At 38.6% G+C, this 12,889-nt stretch overlaps 1 protein-coding gene across 3 annotated transcripts in view; it reads left to right on the top strand.

The window, feature by feature from the left end:
* The window catches only part of Actn (alpha actinin), a 332,703-nt gene extending 320,031 nt beyond the window's left edge, over positions 1-12,672 (top strand). For all 3 annotated transcript variants that reach the window (XM_067155201.2, XM_067155202.2, XM_067155200.2), the window contains 2 exons: positions 4,688-4,846; positions 11,449-12,672. In XM_067155201.2, coding sequence (XP_067011302.1) covers positions 4,688-4,846; positions 11,449-11,607 — 318 coding nt within the window. In that variant the 3' untranslated portion in view covers positions 11,608-12,672. The remainder of the gene's footprint in view (positions 1-4,687; positions 4,847-11,448) is intronic.
* The last annotated feature ends 217 nt before the right edge of the window (positions 12,673-12,889 follow it).

Below are 12,889 nucleotides of genomic sequence, written 5' to 3' on the forward strand. Positions count from 1 at the left end.
ACTGGCAAAATTTATAAGTCTTTGAATAAACACAGGTGAAATCCTAAATTTATGTTTTAAAGTCGTTGAATGAAGTTAGAGTTCATCACCGGCAAAGTTTATAAGTCTTTGAACCGATACCGGCAAAATCACAAATTTATGCTTACGGGAACTTTGAGCACATTCGGAGATTATCTCTAGCAAAGTTTATAAATCACTGTTTATTAGAGGAATGACTCTCTTAACACTCGCAAGTATTATAGGTTAAATTTCCAAACGAACACTTCGTTCTTTAACACGCGTAAATAATACAAGTCCAATTATGAATTTAGCACACGTAAATAATTTAAGTCCATTTCATGAATAATTGGAAAATTCCAGTCTCGAACACCCGTAGATATTGTAAGTTCAATTATGAAGGCGTAGAAAATGTTCTTTAACACTCGAAATATTGCAAGTCCACTTGAGAATACTTGGAAGAATTCTTTCTCCCACACTCGGAAAAAATACTAGTTCACTTTATGAATACTAAGAAAATATTGCAAGTCCACTTGAGAATACTTGGAAGAATTCGTTCTCCCACACTCGGAAAGAATACTAGTTCACTTTATGAATACTTAGAAAATTACAGAGTTCCTCGTCGGGACAGTCACCACACGACGATAGTAGCAGCGAGTGTGTCCATGCTGACTACTCAGCTGTAACTGAGAGAACAGGCTACAGTGGGCCCTCCTTTTATTCGATCCGGGGCATCTACGTCACAATACGGCTTGACTGAATATCTCCTGAATCCCTCAATGGATTTACTTGAAACTTGAGCATTGCGACGTTCAGGTGATCCCAAACAAAATGACATATCGCTCAAGCCGCTAGCATAATTATTACGGGAGTTACAAAATTTTCCCCGTCGAACAATCTGGAAGATGTGACGTGGAATCTAGAACAGGCTGGGAACACGTGGTGTGACGGGCGGGCAGTCTAGCTAGCCCCTGTGGCTACGTCACAGCTCACAGCTGTCCTTCACTCGCTTGCTTGTCCCGCTGATGGTAAACAAATCAGGCCCGCTCAGAACATTATGCGTGATAATTAAATGTCATTTATACTAAAAAAATACTCATGTACAGGTCGTAACTGGTACAATATATACAAGAATTCAGGAACTAGGAGAATATCAGGGAGGATTTCGACCAGGACGAAGCTGTTGTAATCAAAATGTCAGTCTTAAGTGGATCATGAAACACCGTAGAGTTCGGAACAAGAGATTAATCCTCACTTTTGTCGATTTCAAAAAGTCTTATGATAGTATTCATGGTGAGTCACTATTGAAAGTCCTTAAAGGATTTCGTTTACACCAAAACCTCATCAGTCTTATCGGGATCACTCTTAAGAATACTACAGTAAGTCGAAAGTCAACTTTAGAGGTGAATTGTCTGAGCCATTTGAAATCCACAGTGGACTTCGACAGGGAGATGGACTTTCGCCATTATTGTTTAACTGTGCCCTGGCGAAAGTCGTGCAAGAATGGGTAGAGAGATGTCATTCAAACACCAAGATGGGCAGAAATATTGAACTTAATTGCCTAGCATTCACAGACGATCTTGCATTACTAGCAAGTAGTGTGGAAGAAGCTACATTTCAAATTGAAGAACTACAGAAAATTGCTGCAAAAATCAGACCGCAAATCCCATTCAAAAAGACTGAAATGATGCCGACCTTCAGAATTGAAACACCAGCCATTCACCTCGACAGTGACAAACAAATTAAGATTGTGAACAAGTTCAAATATATTGGGGAAATTATAACCTGGAACACAAAAGAGAAAACATTGATCGACACCAGAACATCTAAACTGACAACAGCACAGCGAATTGCCAATGTATTTTTTAAAAAAATATCAGTGCTAAATTTCGACATAACAGACCATTTATATTGGTATTACAATACAGTTGTAAAACTCAGAGCAGCTTATGCTAGTGAAAAACTCTTCAAGTTGAACACTAAATCCACAGCCGATATATTGCAGAAAGTAGATAGAAGAATAATCAGGGCAATCATGTGAAGTGGTAAATCGTGAAAGAGAATCAATAATAGATCCAATGCAGAAAAGGAGAATCTCGTTTTGTCATGTATTCAGACTGCCAGAAACCAGACTAGTGAAGCAGTTATTTTAACTTCTGGAAAAACAAAGCAAAGAACATTTGGTTCAGAGATCATAAATGATTTAGAAGAATTAAATTTACCAATGCTCCAAATTGAAAGCAGAGAAGAGAATAGAAGAGAATTCTAAGGAATAAACACTTGTGATTCAAACTCATAACATTTGAATGAAGGAAATACATCATTACTGACAACCGAAGGGCAGCCAGGTCTGACAGGATGAAGAAGTTTTGGGAACGGAAGAAACTGAAAAGCTGACTCTTATTTAATACTATTAGACTTTAATGTATATGACTGATGAAAGTAAACTATGTAAAAACAAAAAATGTGTGGTAATAAGCGTGTGGCGAAACCTTCATGAAATTTCCCCCAAGAACAATAAGTTTCCCACTAGAAAGAATGGAATGTCCTTACCTATTATGTACAGTATTTTACGAGACTATTCACACACACGAATTAACGACTATTTGCCATTGGAGCTTTATCCCATATTGAGCCGTGCTTATCGAATATAGTCAGCTGCTTTGGAATTTCATTTTAATCCAGACACCGGATTCTCAACTAAATTTAGAGGAATTTTGAATGAATGTCCATTGTTCAACCGTTAGGGAGCTAAACCATGATTATGCCTGGGAAGTTGTTCCCGGTTTGTTGTTAGTACAATGTCAGCCGAATCAAAATTGGAAATTAGCACATTAGTATGACTCGGAGAATGGACTCGCTTCGCTAACTACCGAAACGGAAGTAGTTCACAGCCTCAGTGTTAAAATTGACATGAAAAAAGTTAAAATTTCTGCAAAATCTCTCAGGCTAACAAATACAGGGAAAGATGATATGGAGAAGGAAACCTTTAAATTTATCCGAAACCATTTCAAGTAAGCGACTCTGCAACACGAGCACAGACTGGAACAGCTGCCCAGGAAGATGTCGGACTACGCATGCATGCTTGCCTCCCTTCCATCTCTCCTCCTGCATCGTGTGCCTCCCGTCATGCACATGGCCAGTAGTGAACCGGCAGTACTGGCGAGCAGTTGGCCAATCAGAATGTCTCATTTTTCTTTAATAATTTAAAAATATAAGGAAAGACATTTTTATGCTTTTAAAGAGACACCGCAAATCTACAGGCCAAGAGCTTCACGATATCAGTCAGTTCAGCCGTTCTCTCAAACTCAGTCTGGTGTTTTAAATATATGGCATGGCTTTCTATTCCACTTGGACAGTTTAAATCTTCGGAAAACTGCAAACGACCTCCAACTTTTTAATAACTTATCTCTGAACCGTGTTGGAGCAGTTTCACTTGTACTAAGGTTAAGTGAATGCTTTAGCGTGGCGCGGTTTAGCAGCCTAGGTGATTTGTATAGTGTCATCAAACATTAGTGTATTTTAATTTGGTATTATGTATCTTTTACAATGGAGAGAAAGTAAGTTTGGTAAGAAACAAACGGTGAAAAACTTTAAATTCTTTGAACCTTTAACATTTCATTTTACTGTAAGCAATCCAAGTTAAACATTCCTCAGTCAACCTTAAATAGTAAAAGTAAACTGATTTAAATACTTTTGAAGAAAAGTACTGAAAGAAACAATTGCCAGGGTCAGTTTCTAGATTTAGAAGTAGTTCTAAAGTGTAAGCTAGATGGTCCATGGTTTGAACTCAGGCAGCACATTTACCACCGATATAGATGTGTACGAGGCAAGGCTGCCAGCTTGGATAATGACACTACAAGGCTTCCATCAGTTTTTAATGTAGATGAAACAGGTATATTTTTTCACCTTTTGCTGGACAAAACCCTGCATTCTAAGGGTGCAAACTGTCACAGTGGCAAACTTAACAACTAAAATTCCTTTGTGCTGTAATGGAGGTGAACCAAGAAATTGGTACCACTGATTATTGGAAAAGCAGGCAGTCTGTAATGATTCAAGCATTTGCAAATTTTTCCATGCAAGGCTTGGCATAAGGAACAGGAAAATTGTGCTCTTCCTTCATCAGCAACCGAGCTTGATAGCTGCAGTCGCTTAAGTGCGGCCAGTATCCAGTAATCGGGAGATAGCGAGTTCGAATCCCACTGTCGGCAGCCCTGAAGATGGTTTTTCCGTGGTTTCCCATTTTCACACTAGGCAAATGCTGGGGCTGTACCTTAATTAAGGCCACAGCCGCTTCCTTCCCATTCCTAGGCCTTTCCTATCCTATCGTCGCCATAAGACATATCTGTGTCGGTGCGACGTAAAGCCAAAAAAAAAACCTTCATCAGCATGCTGCTTATCCACCAAATGTTCTTAATTTGATCATTTTCCTCCCAGCAGACTGTACAAGTAAGCTGCAGGCATTAGACTGCATGAAGCAAAAGTATGGTAAGAGAAGATTGGCTGCACTGTAATCAACGACTAGAAAAATTACTGTCTTAGATGCCATACATTTCGTTCAAGTGCGGTGTACTTCTTCCTGTTCCTCTATGTCCTCCCTCTTCTTGCACACTGTTCTTGATGGTAGTACAAAGTACCTGCCAGAAAATTGCTGCAACAAACCCATAAACATGGCTGTTCTTGTTCCCAGGGAGAGATAGACTTCCAGAGGATTCTAGCTGTTGTGGACCCCAACAACTCCGGCTATGTTCACTTTGATGCTTTCTTAGACTTCATGACACGTGAAACAACGGACACAGATACAGCAGAACAAGTGATAGACTCTTTCCGCATCCTGGCTGGTGACAAGGTGAGTGTTACTTCCTCCAGTGCTATTTAATACTGGATCAACAATAACTAATCATTAAATTTGTGGAAATTCAGGAAAACACTTTTCACTTTTATACTGTCAGTATTCAGGTGTTTTTTTGTTTTTTAAAAAATAGTTATTAATGCAACTGTAACTACATTATCATTGAATTCTGTTCAGTGAATTTGAAGTAAAAATAATGTTTAAAATAGCTTGCATGTACTTGTATCCCTTTGCCCCCAAGTATGTCACTTCCATCTCTCTGACTCTGAGAGCTAATATTAGTTCGAGGGTAATATTCACACAATCATAAATTGTCACTCTGATTCCCACATAGTATCTTCATTCCCTGCAGGTGTATCATGGCTCGTTGCTGGCGAGTTCTTAGTTTGGTGTTTCAAAGTCTTGTAAATCTGGTGGTGATTAGGAGGCACTGCTGAAGATTCCAATAATTGGCAGTTGTTATGGCAGGTGGTGATTGATGGAGTAGTGTTAACTGTGTTGAAAATCAGTGTCTTCATTAAGAGAATTCTTATGAAAAAGGGTGTATGGAGAATCCTTTTTGAGACAAAGCCATTGAAAGTGTTAAATACCTTTGATCTTGTCTGTGACTGTCATTCATAGGTTTTATTGATAGAAAGTCATCCTGTTTCATGCAAATAACTTGGAATTTGCGACTTGCATGTGTCACATTAGCCCAGTCATCCAGTATGAACACACACTGCTGATGCCAAAATCTTGGTCACGTTCCATGTAGGAATGGCCAAATATGAAACTTATCTACTGTCTCTGTAGATGTATCCTTGGTAATATACATCCTGAACTTGATATATTTGGTTTTGTTCTGGCCCCCGGCATTATTGCTAAAAGCAATTAGATGCGCCACAGTGGCAGGAAGTTGTACGTACTTTACCAGACAAGAACCAAGAACCCCTTGAGGCCTCACCTTCATGGCCTGGTCAGTAGAGAGGTTGTGGATATTGAAATTGTATGTCCACGACTGTTACTACAAGTTAAGACTGGGATAGGTAATGTTTTCTCCAGATCAAAGCGTATCGCATACCTGCCAACTTTTACGGTTTGTTCGTAAAATTTACGGAAAGACAGTTTTACGGATGGACTATAATATTTTAAGATTTTACGTACCAAGATGCTCTTTCTAAACTTTGCACCAGAACAAGCTTTCGCATGCCATCTATACGCACTGTGTGACCAGCGAATATTCAATAAATTGTTCTGATTTATATTCATCCAATCATTACATTCTTCGACTGGGAATAGGGGATGCATCCTGAATCCCAGTCGATTGATATCGATTTGTAGAGACTGACTCTTGGATAACCGTATGCTTGTTCTTTACATTGATTCATTCGATAACATTTATTGTCCTGTATAAAAATAGTTTGTTCTTCACCACGAATTACAGAGCATAGGTTATGTTTGTCGCTTAATTTGCTTCATATTTATTGTCACGTGCTGCGAAGCTGAGGTTATGCACTTGTGGAGTAGCATGAACTGTGTTCATTGCTTATTTTAACTTATGATCGTTGTTTATCGGTAATCATCAGTAAATCTATGAAAAAACATTTTATCATCAGGTGTTGAGTTTGTTGCCATGCATACTGAAGTAGAGAAAAGGCGAGACATTTTTGTTTTGTACCATATGCTCTTGTGACATTAACATAGCACACGGCAGCAAAAATGACCTGACAAATCGTGTAAAGTGTGGTGAACATCTTGGTAATTTGAAGTCTAAGGAAGAAAATCAGAAAATAAACAGTTTTTTGCCAAAGCTGAAGATAATGTTTATGATGTAATAAAGGCAAAGTGTTTGTTTACTTCTTTTTTATTGGAACACAACATTCCATTGAGTGCAGCTGATCATGCAGGACTGCATCACAGGACGTTATTTGTTTACAGAATAGTCCGTTTTGTCAACAGAGGGAAGCAATGATACAGATTCAAAGTTGTATCCCATAGTGGTTACTTTTTATGATGCTGCTCGAGAAAGTATTATAAGTACTGTTTTATTTGTACCAGCATTTGGAGGGGATTCAACAAGGCACAACATAGCAAAGCTGCTATTGTCGCAGTTGGAATTAAATTGTCAATCAAGAACTGTATGGCATTCTGTTCTGACAGTGCTCTGTTATGATTGGACAGAAAAATGGAGTTCCAGCAGTTTTGAAAGAAGCTAGTCAGGATATTTTTGGTATTGGTTGCAGCTGCCATCTAATTAACTTAGCCGCTGAAAAAGCTGCAGCAACTTTACCAGTTAGAATTGGCTATATTCTTGTTGATATTTTCTATTACTTGGAGAAGAGTGCCAAAAGAAAAGAACGTCTTCAGAAATTTCAAAGTATGCATGGAAAAGAAGCGAAGAAGTTGAAGCATGTGTGCTCAAGATGGTTATCCCTAGCCAGGTGTTTAGATAGATTATTAGGTCAGTGGGATCTTTTTTTTTTTTAGGATCAGGTGGTACTGTGTGCTCCAAATATTTCTGCCAGTGTATCCTTTTTTTTTTTACTATTCCCAAAGGACACAGATCTGATGACAAAGAGTGTGTATGATCTTTCCTCCTCCTCATCTTCTGCCAAAAGAATGGCTGTTCTTCCAAACATGACTCGCCTGTTCTCAGAAATATGAATTCCAGTACATCTCGTGAAGAAAAGCTGTTTGTTTCTTTCCTTTGATCTAAACAGGGCATTTTGTACTTTTTTACATGAGACTATCCCATAATTTAATAAAATCAATACTGTCCTTCAGAGTGCTTCCCCACATAGCCATGTACTGTTTGAATTAATGATGCATGTAATGAAACAGATGCTCACAAAGTTTGTCCAGCCAAGAGTAGTTAAACGGTCTGCATTGTTTGATGTCCAGTATCACCCAATCCAGAATCAGAAGGATGATGATGAACTACTGGTAATTAGCATTCAAACATGGATAAGGTGCTACAAGATGAAAGCACATCTGTTTTTCTCATCAATCTGAAACTATTTCTGTACAGCCTGCGACTAGATGGATAACGAGTTCGCTTTTAAGAACGATGTGCTAAAACATGCACAGGTTGCTAAACTTGATGCCATTGAAGATACACAGTTTTCTTCTGTTAATTTCTTTTTGGAGAAGTTTCCAATTATTTTGTGTAAAAGAGAAAATGGAACAAGTGATGACGCTGTGAATGAACTCCAAAGCCAGTCTGTGGCTCTTCAGATAGACTATTTATCTAGTGTTGTAAGTAACCAAGCTACAAATGATTCAAAATGGGCACAGTTCTTTAATATCTGTGGAGTGGATGGACATTATAAATATGACAGGATCTTCTAGATTTATGTTGTCGGTTCTTACCATATCACATAGTAATGCAGTGTGTGATCAAATTTTTAGCTAAAGAGAACAGGACACAGTTCAGGTCATCGATGTCCAGTGGAACTCTGGAAGCCATTTCCATTTTGAACACTAGAAGTTCTGAAACATGTTATACAAACACATATTCTATTGACTTTCTGAAGAAAGCATAGCTGTTAAATCAGAATAAAGATGTGCGTCTGATGGGGTAAATAATGTAAATAATTATGTGCAGTAACATCCTCCTTAGATCAAAGTTTTAATTAATCGTGTGCATAAACAAATTACATTGTGTAAGTAGATTTCATTGATGCATTTTCAAGATATTTGTGTTGGTTTAACTGAGGTGAAATATTTTGTTCCTTAAAATGCCATCGGTGTTTTATATTAATGCTGTTGAACTCTTAATTATCTGAAGCAAAGAAAATACATTTTGTCATGTTTTACCGCATTTTGGTGCGTTGGGTTCCTGCGTATTTTGCCGTACGGGGATTTTCCTGATAGGTCATTTGGAAAGTTGGCACCGTTGCAGGGTTTTCTTTAGCCAGCTGTTTTGCATCACTTTTAGCTGATCCTGCCTTCTAAGCTCGTCGCAAATGAAGTTCCTTGTTTACGTTGCTTATTTCAATGACTTGAGGATCGTCACTATTTTCCATATTGTTCTGAAGTATGTCACAAGTGGTACATGTTTCAGTGTGAGGGTGATTAAAACTTAGATTGTTCTGAGTGTTGGAAAAAGCTCTCTTTAACAGGGTTTTGTATTTGATTCTCCCTGTAATATTCCAGGTAAAGAGATCTTGTTTCTGGATGTTTATGTCTAGCTAATGACTAGTGTACTCAGGGAACTTATTATAAGACGTGCGTCTTTCAGGGATACACCTGTAGATCGTCTGCACTCTAGTACATTGTCGTATCGTTTTTGGCTTATGTCTAGAGTTTAAAGAAAAAACAATTTGCAGACTCTTTTATCTTTGTTGTAGAACAATGCTCACCCCATTATGGACAAGTGCATTGTTTAACCCTTTCTGCTCGTATGTCGACCTGAGGTCGACAGCCGTCACTCAGCGTTATAGCTCGTGTGTCGACCCTGAGTCGACACAATGTTTTGCCGCTCGTTGCTAGGTTACCTGGAATGCCAGGTCTTTCGTACTTCGTTCCGTAAGTGCTGGTCCCTTCTGGAAACTGAAAGAAACCAAATAGGTGTGTTTTAGTTTCTCTTTGCTTGGCAAAATTGCTCCGTTTCCTTGACAATGGAAAGCAGTCGCGTGAAGCAACATGGCGGCGCATAGTCTGACCGAAGCTGAGATTCTTGCGTCTATTTCGGCTGATTGTTTTTATAGTGACCATGAAAATGATGAAAATTTTGAATCTGGCAATGAAAGAGATAGATCTATTAGCGATTCAAATGGCGATATTGATATCTGCGTCGCAAGAAATCATGGAGGCGGCGATAGTATTTTGACTCGTCCCGGTCCCAGTGATACAGTGCTGACTTCAAACATACCTTGGAGATCGCGGAGAACGGGTCATACAGGATTACCCAAATGTCCTTACAGATTAGTCAGTGCATTCATAAATTGTGGCAATAGACCTAAAATAGAACTAGAGTACTGGTAGCTATTTTTTACTGATCAGTTGATAACCTCTATTGTCCATGAGACAAACAAATTTGCCGAAATATAAATTACAGCAAAATACTCCACTTCTGAAGAGATCTATCTGGTTTTCTTGGAAAGCTGTGACATTAGAAGAGCTGAAGGCATTTATTGGTACAATTATCAACATGGGGATGAACAGTAAGGCAAAAATGCAGGATAAATTGAGTGCAGACTGGTTGGATAAGCAAGCAGGGCTCCATCGAAGCATTTGCTTTGAACGCTTCCACACACTAAAGTAGTTTCTTCCTGTATTATTGTTACAACCAGTACTTAACACCAGGTTTTAAAGTATGAAGAATGCTGACAGGAATAAATGCGAGTTGGGAGAAAGCAGGACGTGCAAATAATTCGAGTGGAAAGGGTTAACATTCTTTTGGGCTGACATACATAAATGGATTATGTCTGAAGATCCCATCACCCTAATTCCCAAAACTCTCTAAAAATATCATTCCTCTCTTCTTCAGAATTTTTTTGACATCCATTGTGACAATTATGTTCATATGGTTGGACAGATTTTTCTTTCTTCTGCACTCCGTTCTTCCCTACATACTCTTTTCCTGTATCTTGTAACTGTTCGCTCTTCACATCAAGACACTTGGATCTTGGACTTCTTTGTCTTGCAAGTCATCTCATGCCATACCCTTTTCCTTGTTCTTTTTCCTTTAATTTAACTATCTTCTGATGAAACAGATATGTCAGTCGCGTGATAATCTGTCCCTTGATCAGTGTTGTCTGCTGGATCTGTTGATAAAAACAAATATTTTTAGTGCCTAATAAAATATGAAATAGCTTTTTATGAGGTGTAAGTGCACTAGTATCCCTTTGCCACCAAACAAGTTCGATATTTGTATTATGCACTAGATCACTTATTTCAAATTTTGTCACTTACACCCCTTTGCTTCTAACAGTCTCAATTATTTTCACCAGCTGAAGGTTTGCTGCTTTAGGCATTCTACAGTACAGAAAGCAATAAATTGTGAGTCTGCCAGTTCCAACTCCTTGGCGACAACGAATAGTCTGCAATTTACACATCTCTGTATCTACAGATGGAACATGGACCTTCCGTTCTAGGTATTTGTTCCATTTCCTGCACCAAACATGCAGCGACTGACGTGGTACGTTTGTCTCCTAATGGTATCCAACATTTTGCTACATGTTGGTCCATGTCCAGAAGGCCTAACAATCAATTTGACAGCCTAGGTTCTGTTGCTTTTGCTCTTCATTCAGCATTTTCACCCCCACTGATACCACAATGTGAAGAATAAATATCCTGTATTTTACAACTTAACGTTCTTTAACATTATCACAAGTTTAAAAAATTGAATGAAAACAGAACATTATTTTGACTCTCTCGAGTCGTCTTCAGCTGTAAAAAATTAACAAAATGTACATTCATATTTCATTTTAACAAATCTTGCTAAAAACACAAATTCATTGATATTTTTTATTTTGCAGTGTAGAAAAATATGCTGATTATTTGAATAGGACGCTAATGCAGACATGAAGGGACGACGAGGTGTTCCAGACTTGACTTAATATACATAATAAATAGTATTGACTGCCTGATGTACTAATGATGGCTGGTATTTTCAGCCGTACATTCTACCGGACGAGCTGCGTCGCGAGCTGCCCCCAGACCAGGCGGAGTACTGCATCCAACGCATGCCTCCTTACAAGGGACCCAACGCCGCTCCCGGAGCGCTGGACTACATGGCGTTCTCGACTGCTCTGTACGGAGAGTCTGATCTCTGAAGTGTCGGCTCGCATCCCGTTCTGGTCCATTTGCCTCTGCCGGTGCTACCGCGTACCATTTGTAAATACCTGTAATGATATGCCAAATTACTGCAAGTTTGAATGTAGTTTTAATAAGATATATTTTTCTATAGATATATTTATATACATATGTGCAAGTCCATTTATGCAACAGTTAAGTTATTAATTTATATAATTTTACGTTATTGCTTAGTTAGGTGGCGGCTTGCATGGCCAGAGGCTATGAACCAGAACCAGTTGTATCCTCGTCCTTGAAGTTGAGAAACTGTCTCGAAAAACAAAATGAATTTTTAAATTTTTATTTTAAGGTTTTTTTCTGTGTATAATTCCCCTTGTGACTGTATTTATTAACCAACTTGTTGGGGGAAGAAAAAGTGTGTGTAATTTTCATGCAAGTTCCTTTTGAGTTGAAGATGGCAATAACGAAGCAAGCTTCCTTTTGCAGTGGCCAAGTCTGATTACAAGTGTTTTCTTTGCTGCTTTCGTGACGCGTGTCCCTTCCACGGATATAAAAATCGTTTTGGGTAAATTTGCCATTGTCTTCACATCCACCAACGAACCGGTCGGAGCTCCGGCTTCGCCAACGATACGTGCTACCGGACGAGTCCACGCTTCTACGAGGTGGAACGTCTCAGCCATATTCTCGTGTGGGGTATCAGACTTGCAGTACGTGAGATTTGGGGTACAGATCGCACCCGTGTCCGACCTTTTGTTTTATGTCGCATTCCAGAAAATTCTGTTCTGCAAGTAGACCCCCAGAACCAACAGCACTGCCATGATGTTGATGTGGGACCACAGAACCCTCAAAAATACTTGTAATCAGGCAGTATAGTGTATTTATATATATAATAATATATATGTAAAAATAAAGAAAAATGTACAAGACTCTTAAATGAAGGTTGTATTTTTTAAATGATAATTTTTAAAAAGAATAGCAGAATGCAGTGCCATTTTACTGTGGTCACGTTCAGTAACATTTCGTAATGTCGGAGTTCTCTAGTCATTGTAAAAGGTAATGGAAACATTAAATGGATTTGGAACCTACTTTTGTGGCAAAAATTGTTTTCATTTTTGTTATGCATTTTGCTTTCAAACAGCATTAGATATCCACCAGATTGAGTTACTTCCCACTAATCGAGTGGAAATGTGGTTTATGTCAATTAAGGTAAGTTGCCTTCTAATGCTGTAGGAATTAAAATATTCAAATGAACATGCAAGATTTGCACTTATTCCTCCATTTACCACCTTTCTTTTCTTCTCC

The sequence above is a fragment of the Anabrus simplex genome, chromosome 11 (assembly GCF_040414725.1).
Source record: "Anabrus simplex isolate iqAnaSimp1 chromosome 11, ASM4041472v1, whole genome shotgun sequence".
Classification (NCBI taxonomy): Eukaryota; Metazoa; Arthropoda; class Insecta; order Orthoptera; family Tettigoniidae; genus Anabrus; species Anabrus simplex.